This window comes from Gobio gobio, assembly GCF_949357685.1.
Source record: "Gobio gobio genome assembly, chromosome: 22".
Lineage (NCBI taxonomy): Eukaryota > Metazoa > Chordata > Actinopteri > Cypriniformes > Gobionidae > Gobio > Gobio gobio.
In genome coordinates this window covers 16,908,295-16,929,180 of record NC_137118.1, presented here as the reverse complement: position 1 = coordinate 16,929,180, position 20,886 = coordinate 16,908,295, and the positions used below count along the sequence as shown (strand labels likewise).

The 20,886-nt window shown below is 41.5% G+C and overlaps 2 protein-coding genes and 1 long non-coding RNA gene across 12 annotated transcripts in view; 1 reads left to right on the top strand and 2 right to left on the bottom strand.

Annotated features, from left to right (window-relative positions):
- Positions 1-2,649: 2,649 nt before the first annotated feature.
- On the top strand, positions 2,650-7,637 carry LOC307119184. 2 transcript variants are annotated; one of them, XR_013815620.1, is made up of 4 exons: positions 2,650-3,058; positions 3,191-3,458; positions 4,116-5,529; positions 7,191-7,637. It is a non-coding gene; the product is annotated as an uncharacterized lncRNA (long non-coding RNA). The 2 variants fall into 2 exon arrangements; XR_013815621.1 differs by having other exon boundaries at positions 2,651-3,058; positions 3,191-3,444; positions 4,092-5,529; positions 7,191-7,587.
- Positions 4,870-7,327, bottom strand: ywhah (tyrosine 3-monooxygenase/tryptophan 5-monooxygenase activation protein, eta polypeptide; the record flags this gene model as incomplete). Its single annotated transcript, XM_079805268.1, has 2 exons — positions 7,188-7,327; positions 4,870-5,523 (listed from the first exon to the last, which is right to left on the bottom strand). Exons 1-2 carry the CDS (start codon positions 7,272-7,274, stop codon positions 4,870-4,872), a joined length of 741 nt encoding a protein of 246 aa, XP_079661394.1. The 5' UTR covers positions 7,275-7,327.
- A 253-nt stretch (positions 7,638-7,890) lies between the features above and the next one.
- depdc5 (DEP domain containing 5, GATOR1 subcomplex subunit) overlaps positions 7,891-20,886 on the bottom strand; it is a 32,759-nt gene continuing 19,763 nt past the window's right edge. For 2 of the 9 annotated variants that reach the window (XM_079805260.1, XM_079805261.1), the window contains exons 26-42: positions 17,155-17,312; positions 16,701-16,821; positions 16,445-16,612; positions 16,129-16,360; positions 15,899-16,032; positions 15,588-15,699; positions 15,031-15,093; positions 13,749-13,885; positions 13,578-13,658; positions 13,360-13,492; positions 13,173-13,278; positions 11,220-11,459; positions 9,869-10,038; positions 9,519-9,690; positions 9,119-9,179; positions 8,863-8,945; positions 7,891-8,734 (exon numbers count right to left, since the gene is read on the bottom strand). In XM_079805260.1, coding sequence (XP_079661386.1) covers positions 8,439-8,734; positions 8,863-8,945; positions 9,119-9,179; positions 9,519-9,690; positions 9,869-10,038; positions 11,220-11,459; positions 13,173-13,278; positions 13,360-13,492; positions 13,578-13,658; positions 13,749-13,885; positions 15,031-15,093; positions 15,588-15,699; positions 15,899-16,032; positions 16,129-16,360; positions 16,445-16,612; positions 16,701-16,821; positions 17,155-17,312 — 2,467 coding nt within the window. In that variant the 3' untranslated portion in view covers positions 7,891-8,438. Of the gene's footprint in view, positions 8,735-8,862; positions 8,946-9,118; positions 9,180-9,518; positions 9,691-9,868; positions 10,039-11,219; positions 11,460-13,172; positions 13,279-13,359; positions 13,493-13,577; positions 13,659-13,748; positions 13,886-15,030; positions 15,094-15,587; positions 15,700-15,898; positions 16,033-16,128; positions 16,361-16,444; positions 16,613-16,700; positions 16,822-17,154; positions 17,313-20,886 lie in introns of those variants that run through there. The other 7 variants (XM_079805262.1, XM_079805264.1, XM_079805265.1 and 4 more) reach the window with 4 other exon arrangements.

Below are 20,886 nucleotides of genomic sequence, written 5' to 3'. Positions count from 1 at the left end.
TGAAACTTGAATAATTTAACAGCAATTTATTAAAAGTTTAACTAAATATATATTTATTTGTTTTATGTAGCTATTTACATTTTTCTGGTAATCAAATGAAGGCATACAACATTTATCTTTTATTCCAATAAAAATTAAACAAACCCTTTAATTTTTGTACATTCAAAGTGCTACACAACAGAGGTTTAGGCCTACTGTTAAAATTGTTAGATTAAGACATAGGCCTACATTATACTGTCCAAACTTTTATTTTGACGGGTTGCCTTAGACCTTTTTCTGTGTAGCCTATGTTATGATGATAGTTTCTCACAAATGAAACGGTTCAATGCTCGTGGTCTATGATTTCCGCAATGCAGAAAATGCGAACGGAATAGCGGAATGTCACGGAATTTGTCAAAGTTTGGATGTATAAATCCAATGCAAGTCAGTACACTTCAATCAAATCGCGATATAGACTAGTGTATGTGAATATTAAACGGCAAAAATACGATTTAAATATGGACCCTGCATGTTTTGTGTATCTGTGTGAATGAATTGAGCGTTGCGCGTGCTTCAGTAGTAAAACGTGCCTCTGAGTTTTTAATGAATGGATTCTGTGATCCTGTACGCGTCTTCTGAATCGCGGAAATCATTTGGGCGCTACACTTTCTACAAGAAGCACGTTAAACGCGAATGCAGGCGGTTGGCGTGGTAATGAACACCACAGCAACTACTTGTGCGTCCGCGCTGAACTCGCATCTAAAAAGCATTTTAGGGGCCTTGGCTTTCGGCGGCCCCAGGCAGTCGCCTACCTTTGCCTAATGGTTAAAGGGTTAGTTCACCCAAAAATGAAAATTCTGTCATTAATTACTTACCTCATGTCGTTCGACACCCGTAAGACCTCCGTTCATCTTCGGAACAGAAATGAAGATATTTTAGTTGAAATCTGATGGCTCTGAAAGGCCTCCATTGGCACACAATGGCACTTTACACTCTCAGGACCCTTAAAAGGTACTAAAGACGTCGTTACAAAGTCCGTCTCACTACAGTGGTTCTAAAATAACTTTATGAATCGGCGAGAATAGTTTTTGTGCGCAAAAAAACCCTAAATAACGACTTGCATAGTGATGACGATTTCAAAACAAGGCATCATGAAGCTTCGAAGCGTTATGAATCAGTGAGCCGAATCATGATTCGGATCGCGTGTCAAACCGCCAAACTGCTGAAATTTGGCGATTCAAACCGCTGATTCGACTCGCTGATTCATAACGCTTCGAAGCTTCATGGTGCCTTGTTTTGAAATCGTCATCACTATGCAAGTCGTTATTTAGGGATTTTTTGCGCACAAAAACTATTCTCGCCGATTCATAAAGTTATTTTAGAACCACTGTAGTGAGATGGACTTTGTAACGACGTCTTTATTACCTTTTAAGGGTCTTGAGAGTGTAAAGTGCCATTGTGTGCCAATGGAGGCCTTTCAGAGCCATCAGATTTCAACTAAAATATCTTCATTTGTGTTCTGAAGATGAACGGAGGTCTTACGGGTGTCGAACGACATGAGGGTAAGTAATTAATGACAGAATTTTCATTTTTGGGTGAACTAACCCTTTAAGTCCGCCCCTGCAATCAAGCTGAGCAAACAAGTCCGATCCATAGAGGCCCCACCTCGCAGCTTACATGACTTAAAGGATCTGCTGCTAACATCTAACATGCCTGATACCAGCATACCTTCAGGGGTCTAGTGGAGTCCATGCCTCGACAGGTCTGGGCTGTTTTGGCAGCAAAAAAGGGGGACCAACACAATATTAGGAAGGTGGTCATAATGTTGTTCCTGATCGGTGCATACTGATCAGGAATATATATATATGCTATGCATACACAAATATCATTAATTATTTATTGATTAATATCAAGAAGTTTTTGGGGAGTCCCACCACATGACATTTTAGACCCCAAAATAACTTTGGCTGGTCATAAAAAGGTCAAATTATCTGATATTTTAAAGGCTTATTGACCTTGATGCACCAGTCATGAGGCTCCACAGATACATTCTCTATGATGTAATTTCCTGTTGAGTTTTTCTTTTCTGCATGTTGGTTGCATTTCTTTAGTCTATGGTTGGACCACATGACTTTGATTTGTGAGCAGGTTTTTCAGATATTAATAAGATGTTTTGTTAAAATATTTTGTTAATAAATAGTATAGATTAACAAACTACTTAAGATTTTCTGATAAAGGATTTCTTTCTTTTAATGAGGCTTATTAATTTATTATATTATGACAGTTGAATCACCCTGAAATTTTTTACTTCATATTAAAAATGCCAACTCTTATTTCATGAGCAAAGTTGCAATTTTGTACAAATTCCTACAAAGTGATTCATAGGAAAACTTAGGTTTTATAATAAAATAATGTAAGCATTAACCTGCTACTTCTAAACTAAACTCTCTGTGTAGGTAGGTCGTACAAAAACATATGAATGAGATTGAGCATGAATTCGCTGAAATGTGAAAAAGTCATGCAATTGTGTTGTGAATGCAGATTATTGTTGACTATAAGCAAGGCAACCAATATTATTAAGTCATGTGTGTGTTAAAGAGTTGAAAACAGTGTAAAGTTAATAACAAATGTGTGTAACCATAATAAAGTGCCAGAGATAAACAGCATTTTGAGAGTTCCCATGGTAAGCGATGTCTTTAATGTCATTCTGTCATAACCTTGCATATGTAATCCTAATCAAAAGACTCTTGATCACTGCGTCTCATAACAGAGAGTCGCCCACATTTTGTATGACGACGTACTGTTTTGAGATCAGCAGATATACACAATTCACAGGGCTAGCAAGTTGTACAAGGTGAGATTTGGGAAACGACAGACAAACACATCTAAGCAGTGATGGAGGTACAGATCAAAGACAAGTGAAGAAAAAGAAGAAGAACGTAGTGCAACATTGCACTATACTGTGCCCCGTACTCGAGATGTCATCCTGTAATAAGTGTTACATAGTCTTTACAGTCTCTATAAAGATAGAGTTCTTACCGGTACACAGTAAATAAATATCACGTGGAGGCCAGGGGCTGTATTACAGAAGCATCCTAACTTAAAAGCTTATCTGTTTACCAACCATGGTAACTTTACTTGGGAAATAGAACTTTTTCAAATCTTCATACAAGAATGAAGACGGGACGTTTCTGTGATACAGCCCCAGTAGGCTATCGGTGACTCGTGGGAGGAAAGAAGGGAATCATATACAGAAGAGAGGTCAAGGACAGGAGAAGAGAAGAGGAGTAGGTGGGAAAACAGAAAATGAGGGTAAATACCCCTTTTTCACCAAAATGGTCTCAGAACCAGCTTGAGCGCAGAACAGTGACAGAACTGACCACTGACAAATAAACGTGCTACTTCACTCTTTTTTTTTTATGAGTTTTGAGAATATATACACCGATCAGGCATAATATTATGAGGGTGGGATATATTAGGCAGCAAGTGTACATTTTGTTGATGTGTCAGAAGCCACATTTGACCATCTCCAAAACTGCAGCTCTTGTGGGGTGTTCCCGGTCTGCAGTGGTCAGTATCTATCAAAAGTGGTTCAAGGAAGGAACAGTGGTGAACCGGCGACAGGTTCATAGGCGGCCAAGGCTCATTGATGCACGTGGGGAGCGAAGGCTCCAATCAAACAGACGAGCTACTGTAGCTCAAATTGCTCAAGAAGTTAATGCTGGTTCTGATAGAAAGGCGTCAGAATACACAGTGCATCGCAATTTGTTGCGTATGGGGCCGCAAAACCAGTCAGTGTGCCCATGCTGACTCCTGTCAGACCAGTCTACCTTCTTCCATTGCTCCACGGTCCATTTCTGATGCTCACGTGCCCACTGTTGGCGCTTTTCGGCGGTGTACAGGGGTCAGCATGAGAACCCCCATATGTAACAAACTGGGATGCACTGAGTTTTCTGACGCCTTTCTATCAGAACCAGCATTAACTTCCAGAGCAATTTGAGCCCTTGTCAAACTCGCTCAAATCCTTACGCTTGCCCATTTTTCCTGCTTCTAACACATCAACTGAGGACAAAATGTTCACTTGCTGCCTAATATATCCCACCCACCAAAAGGTGCCGTGATGAAGAGATAATCAGTGTCATTCACTTCACGTCATAATGTTATGCCTGATCTGTGTACATTAGCATTCAAAGTAATTTGATTCAGTGTTACAAACAAAATTAATAGGATTCAATTTGTGCATACATTTCAAAATCATTCGAAATTTTTAGGAATACATCTGAACATCCAAAGTAACTTGAATCATCGTATTTATGAGTATTACATATTAAAATTTATAGTAGTTTTCATAGTCAGTTTGCGTGTGTGATATTAGTAAATAACGCATTTGCTTACAGGTTGCAGTAAGTATTGCAATGCATTTTAGATTGCAAGTAATGACAATATGTGTGAATTGAATGATTTTTATATATTTTTGGGGGGAGGGCTGCGAGTTTTGTTTTGCGTCTAGTATTGGTTTCAAAATCTTGCTACAGACATGTGACATTATCAGTTCCAGGTTCAAGACAAGCAGGTTTTAGAGGCCAGCTGCATTTTTCCATCCCAGAACCACCTTTTCTGCAGTGGAACGTTCCAGATTGGGTAGCGGCATTCTGTTGGCGGAAAAGGGGTAAAACAGGTGAGAGAGCAATCAAGGGTCTGAAGTGCTGCCCTGAGGAACCAAAGAAGAGCATTGAGGTGTCACAAAGAGACAAGAAAGATGAAATGGAGAAGAGCGAGAGAGAATGAAGGAGCAGACAGAGAGAAATAAGATATAGCATCAAAGAAGACTGCAGAATGGACAGACGGGTGCTACTACAGCTAGAAGTGAGAGCGGCCACGGCTGATCTCTCAGTTATTGGCGTCCCCTCCTTCGCTGTCCTGCTGGTCGCTGGTCCACAGGGTGAGGTTGTCCCGCAGGAGCTGCATGATGAGCGTGGAGTCCTTATAGGAGTCCTCGTTCAGATTGTCCAGGTGGCCGATGGCATCATCAAAGGCTTCCTTGGCAAGCTGGCAGGCCTGCTCGGGTGCGTTTTGGATCTCGTAGTAGAAGACGGAAAAGTTGAGCGCCAGGCCCAGGCGGATGGGATGGGTGGCCGGCATGCCCTTGCTAATATCAAATGCCTCTTTGTAGGCACCTTCGGACGATTCGACGGCAGATGCCCTCTTTTCGCCGGTGGCCACCTCGGCCAGGTACCGGTAGTAGTCGCCCTTCATCTTCAGGTAGAAGACCTTGCTCTCTACCTGGGTTTCGTCACAGTTCTTGATGAGGTACTGGTCCAGCAGGGTGAGAACGTCTTGGCACACTGACTCCAGCTCCTTCTCGACGGTCTCTCGGTAGACACGCACCAGTTCCAGCTTCTTCTCATTGCCATCTGCCGCCGTCTTCTGCTCTATGCTGGATATTACACGCCAAGATGACCGCCGGGCCCCCACCACGTTCTTGTAGGCCACCGAGAGCAGGTTTCGGTCTTCATTAGACAGCGCCTCGTTCAACTCCGTGACCTGATGGTGCAGAAGGCCAGATTTTGGGTCAATAAACGCAATTATGTTCGCAACATATATTTGTTTGAAATTGGGACATTATGGCGCTGTACAAAAGTGTTCTGACCAAAATCTATCAAGACCCTGGATAAAGGATAATGCACAATTTCTGTTTTTAAACATTTTTATAGAATAGAAAAGATATAAAAGGTTTGTTTGAACTGGAAAAAATCCTAATGTTATTTTCAAAGGATTTACATTTTTTCAAAATTTGGATTAATAATAATTATTAATAGTGATATCAACTAAATAGGCTAATATTCACGGACACCCATATAGCCACTGATATATTGCACATTCCTAATGCAATGTGAATAAGAAACCTAAACATTTATGATCACATTATCACGCAATTTATGATCATCAGGACTGTTACAAATAATTTGAGATTTTTCTCTCAAACAACAATTTTGAAAGAAATATTTTTCATGGCATGACTTCCATTATTTTTTAGAATTGAGATAAATTCTATTACTTCTATTCCAGGTCTGACTATTTTTTAAATTCCTCGACATTTCCAGGTTTACCATGACCATGGAAACCCTACACTGAATATGCCAATGTCAAACAGTCAAAGTGGCATAATAATGACAATAACTAATCAAAACAGGTGATTAGAGTGATGTTGCTTCCATTAGTAATGGAAAGGATAAAAAACAATACATTGAATAAAGCATCTGTGTCCTGTTTGACCCACACTAACTGTCTGACTGACTTTCATCCTTTGTGCTCAGATGTCAAACCAGACAGCTGATGCTGCACTGCTAGCTCACATATTGCGCTATATTTTATGACATGACTACAAATTAACATGAGCTGTTGAGACGATAAAAGTTTTATCTGACTACATGACCAGGGTTCATCATTTAAAACGTAGCTATTGTTGTTTTTATCCTATTTTCGCAGAGACACGGAAACACAATGGATGTGGATGAGGGTGTCATAGCGCCGCCCATGTTCATCCACTGTAACGACTGATATGTTCGATACTGAACCGAAACCTACAATTTATTAGAATTATGTTGCGTCATTCGCCCCGTTTTTGTCTGTTGATTAATTTTATCATATATCTTAATTTTTAATGTTTTTACCCAACGTTTAAAATGTATAACCATCTATACAAAAAAAAAAATCATTCAGTATTTTCTCACCCTCATGTCGTTTCACACCCGCATTACTTTTTTCTTTACAAAAAAACAAAACAAAAAACGCGAGGTTAGGCGGATTGCTAGTGCGAGTTTCTGACAGCCTCAGTCACCGTTCACTTCCACTGCATCTGCTATGAAGTGAATGGTGACTTACACTGTCATTCTGCCTAACATCTCCCTTTGTATTTCAGGGAAAAAACAAAGCTACGGAGGTGCAGCGATATTAAGGTGAATTAATTATGACAGGATTTTTATTTGAGGTGAACTGTCCCTTTAACACAGCATATTTTATATATAACAAAGAGATCCTGCCCGTGACAGTGTCGAAAGCTTCTTCAATTGTATAAACTAGAAATGCACCTATATTTGAGCATTATTTAAAGAATTAACCAAAAACCTCAATGCAGCTATATTATATTGCAATCGTCTCTTAAAGACTGGTTGTGCATGAATGCATGTATATTAATAATGACCCACCAGCTTCATCGCGGAGGCCATGTCATCATAGCGCTCCGCCTGCTCCGCCAGACGGGCTCTTTGGATCAGTTGTTCCCTATCAGCCATCCTCTCTGGTCAAAGGCTTTCGGTTGGCACCGGGGTTCGGTCGTGTCTCAGCAGAATACACTGGTTGTGCGAGATAGAGCGCGCGCTCCGGTCAGCACACAGGCGCGAGCAAAATCTGGAGCAGCCGCGCACGTGAGGGTGGAACGGCGAGCCAAAGATTCAAGGTGCAGATTTATATTTTTTTGTATGTCTATATATTTTAGTTATGTTTTCTTTCCCCTCCCAGCCCTCGATATCCTCCAAGTTTCGCCCGAATCTTATTTTTTTCTTTCGTCTTGTGGGGTGCTGCTGCTGCAAGCGTCCTGTCAATCCCAGCAAACAGGGTGGAGGGGGAGTTGGAGGGGGGGTGCGCGCACTCGCTCTATTTCACGATGACGTCATTTTCTAAAAATAGCCGCATGCCCTGCAGCCGCGCATCTGCGCAGTGAGGTTTGCTGCATTGTTCAATGCAGCGGCACACCGCGCATGCGCTTGATAAGTAACTCTTCCGCATTCAAATGAAGCGATGCTTCGGTCTGTCCAAAAACTGATGATGAAAGGATAATGGAATGCATGGACACTATGGTCTCCATAGCAATGTTTGTCAAAACAACATGAATGGACTGATAGGCATTTTCAATGTGAACAAAGGTCACGTTTTTAGCCGTGCACTGGCTGATGTCCCTGCAGTGTTACTGCTGAAAACATGTAGTTACTGCATTATAACAGTGGGGCTTAATTGGATCAATTTGACCTTGGGGATAATGTAAAGCAAGTTGATCTAATATATCTTTAATTTAGTTCAAGAATTCAACTTGTGTCCCTAGCTACCGATAACTTTGATAACTAAAATGCCAAAGTGTTTTTACAGATGTGCGCGACAGTTATAACCTTAAACATACCTCTTAACTCCTATCTTGATCAACACATTTACTAAGCTCCTAATTCTCAGCACATTTTAAATAAAACCCACCAATCTAAACTTGGGGCCAGGCCTATGAAAATGCACATCAATAGGGCCAAGCATTAAAAACAGTCCAAAACCACTGAAGGTGAGTGTTTTTTGATGAGGCTGTTTCTTTATTTCTCTCTGGTTAGATGATAGCAGCAGTAGATTCGCTCTTAATGCAGAGGCAAACTGTCTCTGCATTTTCTTATCTTTTACCTTTCCTCCATTCTCTTTTCTCAAGGTGCACTAGCGTTCATTTTCTCCACACAACTTTCCCAGAAGGTCGCCAGTCGATTATCCTTGTTGGCACAAAAGTCTGTGAAATCTCGTAGCAGGCGGTCGGCCAGTTTCTCGTCCCCCAGAACGCCAGTCCTCCAGGCTTTGGTCAGCATGGTATTGTAGGCCCAATTGTAGCCCACTCGCTCCTCAGAACCAAACAGGCTCTGACTAGCGGAGGTGGTGGAGTTACGTCGCCGTCGCTGTCCACTGGAGTATTTCCTTTTCGAGTAAGGCAGCTGAAGAAAAACTGTACCTGGATAAAGAGTTCCAGAGTGATAGCGATAGAAAGAGCAAGACAAAGTAATAAGAGAATAAAGAACAAGAAAGATTTCTATCATAGCATTTCCAACCAAAGTTTATATTATTCATAAAAGCATGTACCTGTTACATGGATGTACTGGGGTTTGTTCTCTGATGGAAAGTTAAAAGCTGATGCTGAGAACTTGTCTTGTACAAAGCCAAATCTTCAACAACAACAAAATAATGGAAGTTGTTTCAATGACAGCACACAGGACAATACCGCTCTAAAAATAAACTAGACTTAACTGCAAATTAACTAGATGTACTTAAGTTAAATTCACTAACCCAAAGAATGAGCAATAGTGATAGTGAACTATGCATTTTATGGTCTCTTTACCTGGAGAGTACGGCCTCCTGAAACAACTGCATTCTGTCCCAGTAGGTCTCTGGCTCAAACCCTAAACGAGTATAGAAGTGCGGTAATGGAGAATATCATATGTCAACTTAACAATTAATGAAAAGTATTGTGAAGAGTTAAATCCATCCAAGATGGTAAAGGATAAAAACAGAATATTAACCAGGATATTAGTGCACTGTGTAATTTTGCTTATTTATTATTTGTCCAACATTCCACACTCCGGATATTGGAAGTGCACTTTTTCTTTGTGGAATTTTCAATGTAAATACACTATTTATACTATAAAATGATACACAAATTGGGACACACAATGTATTTGCTACATTTGAGAGACTTTTACAAACATTGCAATAAACATGTTTTTTTCGTTTGTCCTCACCCTCAAACAGGTTATCACAGCCCTCCTTTAGTAGGCACTGGATGTTTAGGGGGATAAACAACTGAGCACGGAGAGGGTCACCATATAGGTACGATGACAAAGCAAAGGGCACCTCCAACACGGGTACAAGCAGAAATCCACAAGATGCCGCCTTTCTGTGCCAGCCTTGCACCTGAAAAATAAGAATGCATGCTTTAAGACTATGTCTTAGCTTCACATGTTATGTTTGTGCCCTTTCTTGATACCATCTTGTTCTAGTTGACTATGTTTGATTGTCCTGATATTATAAAAAAAAAAAGTAATCTAGCACCTCATCACCTCAAAGCCAACCATGTTCATCCTATGCTCACCATTTCAAAGAGTACAGCTGCAGTGACAGCCATCCAGTGCAGCTTGATTTCAAAAGCAGCATTGAGGGAGAAGTTGCCATGGTAATAGCAACTGCACCATTCCGTCCGATCACTGCGATTGTTCACATCAACATCCAAGGTGACTGTTTTCTGCTCTGGAACTGTGGCGGCTGAGAGAGGAGGGGCAAAAACAGCGAGAAAGACAGGAAGAGTAGAAATGGCCAAGAGGATGAAATGACAGAGGTCAGGCACAGAGTCATTAGGATCATTAATGGGTCAATGAAGAATAATTGTGATAGAGTTTATGGCGGTTAGTGCTTAGTTCATGACATCTGAGACAAACACTGTAAATTAATTGATATAATGATTCTCAGTCCAGGGATGATTTTCCATCAGGCAATGTATTAAAAGGTAAACAAATGTATGAAGTTTCTATGGCAGGAAAACGCTGAAAGCTGAGTGCATTGGCACAATAAGCAGAAATTCGACGGGTAGGCACTAGGCAGAATAGCTTTGCTCAGGTTTGGGAACAATGGAGGAACATAATTCATCCAGCAGGAACAGGGCAGATGGAGGAGAGCAGGAAGAACCCATACCACGGCACTACTGGATCACAGCCACTACTTCACCGCAGCATGCACTACTGGTGGACAAGACATCATTATGGCACACCTAAAACAGTGGATTGATTGGTGTACTGGGGCAATCAGTCCATGCTCTGATTTGAGGATCTTGCAAACAAAGCAATTTGTGCCCTGATTGGGTAGAACCACAGCATTTGGAGAGTGCATGTACCGTCACACTGATTGATGGCTAATTGGGCTTGTTATAATAGCAGATTTGCAAACACTGTCTACATCAATCACTTAGAAAGGGGGTCTTGATATGATCAACATGATTTGGGCATTGTGGGAATCAACAGGATGAACTAAGGGTGGACTACTTTTCTACAACAGCATGCAGTCCTGGAATGTAGAAGAGTCACACAAAGTCAGATAATTAGGTTTGCATAGGTTAAAAATTCTCGATGGAAGGGGATGAATCAAAAGCTTTGCGTGGTGTTTCCTGAGAAGAATTTAGTGCTCTATGGAGTTATTCAGTGATCTATGATCAACATCTATTTTTATAAGTTAATTGAGTTGTGGAAGTTTCCAAATGCCCATTGTTATTTAGTGACGAGTAGATGTTATGGGTGGTGTCTGAATGCTTTAGTAATATGAGATGAAATGATTTGACTTTGTGTGACTCATTCGCTTCACTGGCCTTCCCGAACTCTCGGGGGAGCGAGTGTGGCATGCTGTTTTAAGGTGTAGAGCAAGGCTGCTCTGGGGTCAGAGCCGGCTGTGTGTACCTAGCAGTGCAGCAGCTTGGCTGCGTCCTCCGAAGCTGCGGCTGAAGGAGCTATGCCTACTTGCGTACGAGGCTGGGCGGCTGGGCAACCAGGGTAGAAGGAAGGCCGGTAAGTCACAGGGTCGACGTTCCTCCATAACAAAGGCCACCTCAAACCACTTCCTCTGGAACAGGGCGAAGTCCTCCAAAGCTGCGGCAGACCATACAGTGGCTCCAGTTGGGGGCAGCTGAGTCGTAGGGGCTGCAGAGAATAAAGGTCTGTTTTCATGGAGCGTAGAAGCACCAAGGTACAGTCATGCTTCCAACGGGATTGCAGACAGCGAGATCTGCCTACTGAATCCCTGTAAAAAATTGCTGGAGGTTGCAGTGTCACTGTGCTGTTGGTTTTTAAAGGTCCTATGGCATGAAATTTTCATTTTATAAGGTTTTTCAACATTAATATGAGTTCCCCTAGCCTGAATATTGTATCCAAGTGGCTAGAAATTTCGATCGGTGTAAACCGAGTTCTGGCTGTCTTTCTCTGCCTTTGAGAAAATGACAGCCCAGACGAGCTGATCTTGAATTTTCCTGTTATGACGTCATAACAGGAACGGTTACCTCCCTTTCCTCCGCCCAGAGAATTTGGCACGCCCATGCAAGCGCTATATTTGTCCTCGAGAGATCATGGCTTGTGAACGAGTGAATGCTGGCAGTTTCTCAGTGTTTGGAGATTAAGAAAGTCTGTGGAGTCTGTGGCGCGAGATTAAGCAGAAGGGGGGTAAGCGTGAGGGTATCCGGCTAGGCTAGCCATCTATTCCCACAATAAACTGGATTACATTCGATTACTGCTGTTGTGCCTTTGTTTGCGCTGTGTACTCAATGCGCGTCACTGACGCTTTTCATATGATAGGAAAATATCTAAAAATAATGCTATAATCAACACTTACTCATAACTCGTTCATCTCCTGTAATGGTACATTACATGTGTTTCAAAGTTGGTAATAAGGATGAAGACGGACTCAGCGTGACTGGGACTTGTGTTTATTCAGAACTCTCAGATACAAACAAAATAAACTCGCACTGACAGCGCACTCACAACTCAGTAGTTACTATTATAACTTTGTTAGCAATCGCTCTGTCTCTGGTCCGTGATGTCTGGTTCGCGAACGAATCTTTCTTTTGAACCGGTTCTTTTTAGTGAACCGGTCGAACCAGTTCTCCAAATCGGACTGAATCGTTCTAAACGGTTCGCGTCTCGAGTCAGCGCTGATCCATAATTTACTAAAGTTACTAACTTTCTGACATGAGTGACAGCCCCTCCAACTAGAAATAAACTAATAACCTGAAGTATATGCTGTAACTACAACCGTTCACTGAACTGAGACGTTCTGAGAGAACTGATGAGAAGTGAACTCAGGTCCATACGTCTCTCTGGCAGCAGCTCGTACCTCGTAGACCTTGTTAAACCATGCCCCCTCCGCTACAAGATCTGATACTCATTCAAATGCAAAGATGTCAGCCAATCACAACAGTGGGCGTTTTTACTGAAGTCTCGCAGCAGACACGCCCCTTGAAACAGGGCATTCAGCCACAGGGCAAAAATCAGAATAGAAAAAATGCCTTTTATTTCTAAATTATGACATTTTATGATGTAAAAATCATACTAACAATATAAGTACACCTCAGGAAACATTATAAAATAATAGAAAAATGCCATGCCATGGGACCTTTAATAGGCGCTCCTACTCTGCCTCTGTATCTAAATGTATCAGGTGGCAGATAACTGGATCACTGTCTCATGTCCCCGGAAATCACCACTTCTCATTGGAAAAAAAACTTCTCTAGTTGCAAATCACTCTCAGTGTGAATGCCCCTTGATACAGTTGGATACAGTAGGAACGGCTAGCAGCAACCAACTCTACAGCAGCTTGGCAATGCCTAGCAAAGTAATCTTGATAGTCAAGTTGTTTCTTACCCTTCTCGCTGTCTTTGTCAACAATCCGGTAGAAGTAGAAGCCATATACAAAGGTTCGCATGGCATCACCGGAGGCATGAGTAATTAGACCCTCATCCAACATTTTCTATAGGAGTGTCAGGGAGATAGTCATGTTTTTAAATACAAACACAGACTACTGTGACATCTGCAATGTTCTCAATTTTACCTGCATGATTTCTACTGCAATGCCCTGTGTGGCGACATTCTCCACAGTGCTCACCAGCCAATGTACAACCTCAGCACTGACAAAGCAGTTGGGAGGCAGGCCTCTCTGCTCTGGCAAAAGCTGCACTCCAGTGCTGTAAGCACAGGAAGTCAATTTAGATCACACATGGGTGACATAATAGAAGGCTAATAAATAATTAAGGATTCAAAGACTCTCACGTGGGATGCTTAATGGCTTCCAGGATCTCCATTAGTGTGGAAGATGAGGAAAGACTCAAACCACTGGACCCTGACTGCCCCCTGCAATGCAATAGGAATGTGGCACATTCGGAGTTGAATATATGGGAAGCCATGTTCTGACTGTTGGAATAAAGTGAAGTGTTCTCTTACCCAGTCTCTGAACCTGTGCCTGGGGTTGGGTCTCCTGTGGCTTGGGATGCAGAAGATGTTCTCTCACCTGGTTGGTTGCCTCCTTTGTCCGACAACCCACCCTCAGTGGGATTTGCTGGAACCTGTTCAGCTGGCAGCTGAGGAACCCATTGGGAATGTGTCAGATAAAATGTTGAAATACAGTGTGCCTTCACTCCTGTGTTTCCTGCACAGGAACTAGCACATCTGATGCTATCTATCATGCAAACAAGTCTAATACAGAACTACACAAGACGGACAAAGGTGCAAAATTATAAGAGAACCTCATGCTATCTACATGCAGTGACTGATCTTTGTGGTACTCTAGTATCAGACAGCACATCCCAAGACAGACTGTATGAAGCATATTGCACAGCACAATGCCAAGAGCTGGCAAAAACACCATCTCCAATCTGACTGGCTGGCTGCTATACAATTCCCAAAAGTCAGTCAGTTTATTTCTGCCAGGATATAAAGCAATACTGACAAGGTACCAGGTTACTACAATGAGCACACAATAAGATAAACAAGCCTTCGGTTTGTGCTGGTTTGTGCCATTGAAAATTGGGATTGTCATCACATCTGTACATTCTGTTTTGTTTTCATAATTACATGGTACTTTTGATGGTACTTTGTCTTTGTCTCCAAAGACCACTAAAACATTATTTAAACGATTTACCGCTTTATTGCATGCTTGTCTATTACCATGGCATCATAAATGTTAGAATTACCTGCTGCTAAAAATCATGTTAATAAAAGCAAACTGTGATAAGTGCTTTACATGTTGGTCAGATGGCCTCTTCCCATCTGCTCCTGGCCAGAATTAGCCGCAATGTAGAACAGTTACTGTATGCCGCTAGACAAAAATCTGGCTATGTGAGATCTTCTAAATGAGCACAGGATGTGGGGTGAGATAAAATGCAAAGTGCACATGCATTTTTCCATTGGCCAAACAAAGAGGTGCAGTCTACAGCAGAACTCACAGAGGTTAAGATGTTAAATGAAGTAAATCTAATGAATCTAACATTTCTTTAGCATTTTATGTTATAATGAGTATGATGATGAGTGTGCATAGACAAACAGGAACGACTCTTCATTATCACTCTCACTATAAAAACACCAGATAGAAACACCAACCTTCACATTTTTAATGCCAGTGAGAGGTTGGATAAGTACACAGGCATGCACACATGGTTTATACACACACACGCGCGTTGCAAGAGACAGGCGGCTTTCACAGAGCAGAGAGGGGGCAGTGACTGACCTGAGAATGACAGATGTAGGAGGAACGTGGACTACGAATAAAGTCCAAAATGAAGGCAGCATCCTGTCAGCATATTAGGAGGAAAACACCAGAAGGGAGAAAATAACCCCTCAGAGATCAGAGCAAGAACAAGGCACCGAAGGCAGTAATGGAAGAGGAAGAGGCAAAGGTCAAAAGAGGCAAGAAAAGAGCAAGAAAACATAAACCCACTGCAAATAATCTCCACGATTCAGCACTAAATGAAAAGTAGGGCTGTCAAATGACTAAAATGTATTGAATAAATTACACAATATGCAAATGATAATTAAAAGACATTACATTATTGTTGCATTTTATAATAGTTGTATGTTGTACCCAATTTTTTATTCTGTTCCAAATACTGTGATCAGTCCTCAAACCAAGCAGACAAAGGAAAAAAAAAAAAAAAAAAAGAGGAAAGAGCCAGCAAGCGATACATAGTGTACAAATACAATAGGTCTCTTCCCCACTCAAAAGCACAAGCATACACACAGAAAGCCAGGAACTAGTCCGTTCGGCGGTCTGCCTCGGGCTCTCACCTTACGGGGGCTATCGACATAGGTGGTTGTCAGGGCAACGCTGGCAGCTTCACTGAAAGGACCACATGGTTTCCCACCATGCTGAGCAGCAAGCTGCTGCTCTTCTAAACTCCTGCAGATCAAAAGACATCTCACCAGCATTAGGAAAAACCTGGAATCTCAGGCATTTTATAAAACCTTTACCATATGTGGCACTAGATAAAACCCCAAATCTCATTGTTTCTGGCATAGGCAAACACTTGTTTCTCATTGATTGTGCACTGCGGTATTTCATTTCCTTTGGTTTGCTGAAATCTGGCTGCACAACTCACTTCTGTGTCTGATCCAGCTCCAGAAGTGCAGAGAGGGCAGAGGTGCCCTTTTTGCCCACAGGGGGTGCTATAGGCTCCGGGTTGTAGGATGAGAGGGCCCCTGTCACCTGCAGGCCTTTAATAGTAGCTCCTTTCTATAATAAACATAAGAATTGTTATTTTATTGCCCAGATGGGTGGTTTTATCCCTTTAATAAGTCAGTTGTGCTGATCCTGTAGCTGTGCACTCACACGGATAATACGATCAGATCGATGCCGCCGGCGAATCCTGTTCAGGCCTTCCAAAAAGCGGATAAATCCATCCAAAAGAGACCAGTCCCCAGTGCCAGAGAGGCCATCCCGCCCTGCCCCCGTTCCCTCCCCATACACGTCCCAGTGACCCTCACCATCCGCAACTCGCCTGGCTCCACCCGCTGGCAGCAGCAAGAAGCGTGTGCGCCAGAACTTCAGAGAGTCGATAAGACTGTGGAAGAGAGAGGAATGGGATCTGGTGGGACTCTACATACATAGGTTTTGTGTTAGTCATTATGCTAGTAAAGCCACTTGCCTGAAGTCCTCTGAGCCGGCAGAGCAGATGTACTGGTCCAGGTAGTTCCATTTGTACTCCTCCAGCCGCTCATGGCTGAACTCAACCCAGAATGGCAGGAAGTGGGCGTCTGCGTGCGGAGGGCACAGATTGTAGCTGTACTGAATCTGTGTGGATTCATATGGATACCTAAAGACAAACAAAAACACACTTGTAGGCATTTCTAGAAGAATAAATTACATGAACTGAATCTGAATTACTAAAAGCATCAACTGACTTTGGGAGGTAGCGGGTAACGGTAATGATCTTATCTTTAAGGCAGACTTTGTGAAAGGTTCTCCCCATACTGAGCCAGTAAAGACTCTCTTCCTCCTCTGGTTTACGTCGAGACACCAGCCCTGAAAAGCAGACCTTCAAATCTCTCACTTGAATTACATTGGAACATGATTTATGACAGGAAGGTTTCATAAACCAACTAGTATGCAGAACTGAGGGGTATCCTATCCAGTAGGGCAGTGGTCCCCAAACTCGGTCCTGGAGGGCCACTGTCCTGCAGAGTTTAGCTCCAGCCCAAATTAAACACACCTGAATCAGCTAATCAGTGTCTTACTATGGTCTATAAAGACCTTGAATAGCTGGTCCAGGTGTCTTTGATTGGGTTTGGAGCTAAACTCTGCAGGACAGTGGCCCTCCAGGACAAAGATTGGGGACCCCTGCAGTAGGGGATGTACCTCTGGAATAAAGAGGGCTGCTGCTGAGGGGCGGGGCAATAGCAGGTTGTGGCTTCCTGTTTGGCTGAACAATGATCTGGTAGCCTTGCATCAGTCGTTGACAGATGAACTCTTCAAACACCTGATAGGCCGACATCACTGGAGACTCATCGTCACGTCTATGTAAGATGGAGAGCACATACATTTTGGACTGAGATCTTCAATATATATCAAATCTACAGTGGGGTTCAAAAGTCTAACAGTTTAGCCATGGGCGTCGGAACCATTGTATGTGGGTGGGAAAGACCCACCCACTTTTTACGATCAATGATATTGGACCCACTCACTTTTATCGTCTCTAATTCAGCACGTCTGTTTACCTACCCCTAAACGGTAAACACTTATTATTAAACACGTTAGCCGCTTTATTTCCACTTTTCCAATATTTTCTTAATTTTCTTTGAAAATAAATGCCTTTCCGATCTGATATGTGATGGGAAAAGGGAGTGGAGTGAGTTCAGCAAAAGGTGGATTCGAACCTCGGTTCGATTTGTGTCAAAACTTGATGTCATGCGTCTTACCCCTACACTATTGCTGCTCTTAATGACATGGTGATTTCTGTCATTTTGTCTTGCCCAAGCAGACATTTAGCAAACAATGCAATATTTGTCCTTAATGTAAATGGCATCTACTCCAGTAAAAAATTTATGAGAGGACCCACCCACATATTTTTTGCTTGCAACGCCAATGAGTTTAGCATTTTTCTAATTTAACACAATTTTTCATTACAATTAATGAATAAAAAATCCAGTTCAAAAGAAGCAAGAGCAGGTGACTGTAGTTAGAAAGCAATTCACATGCTCAGTGTCACTATAATGTTTATTAGAGACCTAGAAATAGTGCAAAGTTTAAATATTTCTTGATCACTTTTTAGCATAATGTTTAATTGTTATCATGAGTAGGAACAATTAAATATCCAATAGCAACTTGCACCAGTAAATGAAAAAAGCCCACCCACTTTGTCAGCAGAGTTGGTTCTGGAAATATTCATTTTTTCCCACTGGGATTTTTTTAAAAGTGTACATTAAAGAGATATAAGCCATGAACCAAATCAACCAGGTACGAGGTGAATCGCAACATTACAAATTGATTTGAAGCAAAAAATGGCAAATTGGCAAATTCAGACAAAAGTTCAAGAATATGTAACAGCTTTAATGAGGGAATGAACGACAATCCCATGAAGCATTGCGAAAGACATGAATTATGCTGCTTTCACGTGCTATCGGAATTATCGTAAATACTAGTTTCCTAGTTAAAAGATGGGACATGAATTTAAATGTAATGAGCTTAGGGTGGCCATTTCCATAACACCAAAAAGGAAGACACTTTGCGGCATTTAGTGAAGCAAGAATAATTGCATAGGACTCTGGTGTACAGGGAGTGCAGAATTATTAGGCACGTTGATTTTCTGATCATATTTTTTTTCCAGGCACATTTGACCAATTCCAAACCACAGTAATCCTAATAACTACTATTGATTTAGTATTTAATAATGTATAAGTGATATATAATTATTCATGAAGGCTGGAAATGAAAATCACCTTATATTCAAGTGTGCAGAATTATTAGGCATGTTTTCTTTTACAGATAAATTGAGCCAAAAAAGAGATTTAACTCAGACTGAAAAGTCAAAAAGTATTAAATGCCCATGAGAAGGATGCAATACTAATGCAATACTAGACATTGCAGTTAAGGCATGACCATTGGACAGTGAAATGCTCGTTGGCTCAGCAGGATCTGACAAAAACAGGTGGTGAAGAAAAGACACCTGTTAACTGCAAAAGAATTAAGAATTAAGGTGAAGAATTAAGGGTGAAACCATCAGGAACCCTTTAGTCTCCAGCGCCACCATTTTCCAGAGCTGCAACCTACCTGGAGTCTCCAGAAGTGCAAGGTGTCAGGATCTCAGAGACTTCAGTTAGGTAAAGAATCCTAAAAAATGACCCCCACTAAATAAGAATCACAAGCTGAAGTGTTGTAAAATACATGAAGAAGGTTTTTTTATAGGCTTTATGGACAGATAGGTTGAGAGTGACTCTTGAAGGACCAGCACCACATCCTCTAGTACCACTGTTTGAAGAATTCATCTTCCAGAATCTGGCAGTACGTTTTGGGAGTTCAGTTTTAGTCCATCTCTGCAAAACGGACTTCAGGATGGACTAAAATGAACTCCCAAAACGTACTGCCAGATTCTGGAAGATGAATTCTTCAAACAGTGGTACTAGAGGATGTGGAGCTGGTCCTTCAAGAGTCATTCTCAACCTATAAAACCTATAAAGCCTATAGAAAAGCAGGCTTCATGTATTTTACAACACTTCAGCTTATGATTCTTATTTAGTGGGGGTCATTTTTTAGGATTCTTTACCTAAATGAAGTCTCTGAGATCCTGACACCTTCACTTCTGGAGACTCCAGGTAGGTTGCAGCTCTGGAAAATGGTGGCGCTGGAGACTAAAGGGTTCCTGATGGTTTCACCCTTAATTCTTCACCTTAATTCTTAATTCTTTTGCAGTTAACAGGTGTCTTTTCTTCACCACCTGTTTTTGTCAGATCCTGCTGAGCCAACGAGCATTTCACTGTCCAATGGTCATGCCTTAACTGCAATGTCTAGTATTGCATTAGTATTGCATCCTTCTCATGGGCATTTAATACTTTTTGACTTTTCAGTCTGAGTTAAATCTCTTTTTTGGCTCAATTTATCTGTAAAAGAAAACATGCCTAATAACTCTGCACACCTGAATATAAGGTGATTTTCATTTCCAGCCTTCATGAACAATTATATATCACTTATACATTATTAAATACTAAATCAATAGTAGTTATTAGGATTACTGTGGTTTGGAATTGGTCAAATGTGCCTGGAAAAAAAATATGATCAGAAAATCAACGTGCCTAATAATTCTGCACTCCCTGTATATTCGCAACTACAATACAATTTTGTCCATCATATCGATGGTATCATGATATAGTGATTCTGAAATAGCCTACTCTATTCATTGTCAGACCATTTGATCTACAATATATCTTGAAGTAGACCTATGTGTAAGAGGCAAAAAAGTTTGTTCACAGTATTTGCATTTATTCAAGACAATGTGATGTCTGTTTCAAAAACTGACCACTGAGATGAACCTGTCTTGCAAGGTGCACAGTGCCTGAAAACATCAAATTTCTGGACTTCTGGGAATAAAATAAATGCATAAATAAACAAATAATCTGGCACAGTGCCAAATCCATGAAACGCGTCTCCACTGCTTTTTGATATAAATTTGTGCTCTTTTGTCCATTCTGGATTAAAAGAGGTCTGACGTTTCAGCATGTTAATATTATATGACATGACGTAGCCAGCATGTCGTGGAGGCATGTTTACGTTTTTAACCAATGATATATCAGATATTTACTTTACACCGCTTTCAGCCAATCATTTGTTTGACCAGAGGAATGACGGCATTAGAAGCTATGCTGCTGCTTCCCAATAAAGATTCTAGAGCGGGGGTTTTTTAAGCAACTTTTCAGCGCAACTCCAAAAAGGAGGACAAATGAGTGTCCGGCTTGAGGCTGCGCCGGACAGGGGGCTTAAAATCCGGACTGTCCGGTCAAAATCCGGACGTATGGCCACCCTAAATGAGCTCGTAATCACGACTTCAGAAGTGGGAAGTAGGAAATTTCCGATAGCACGTGAAGGCAGCATTAAAAA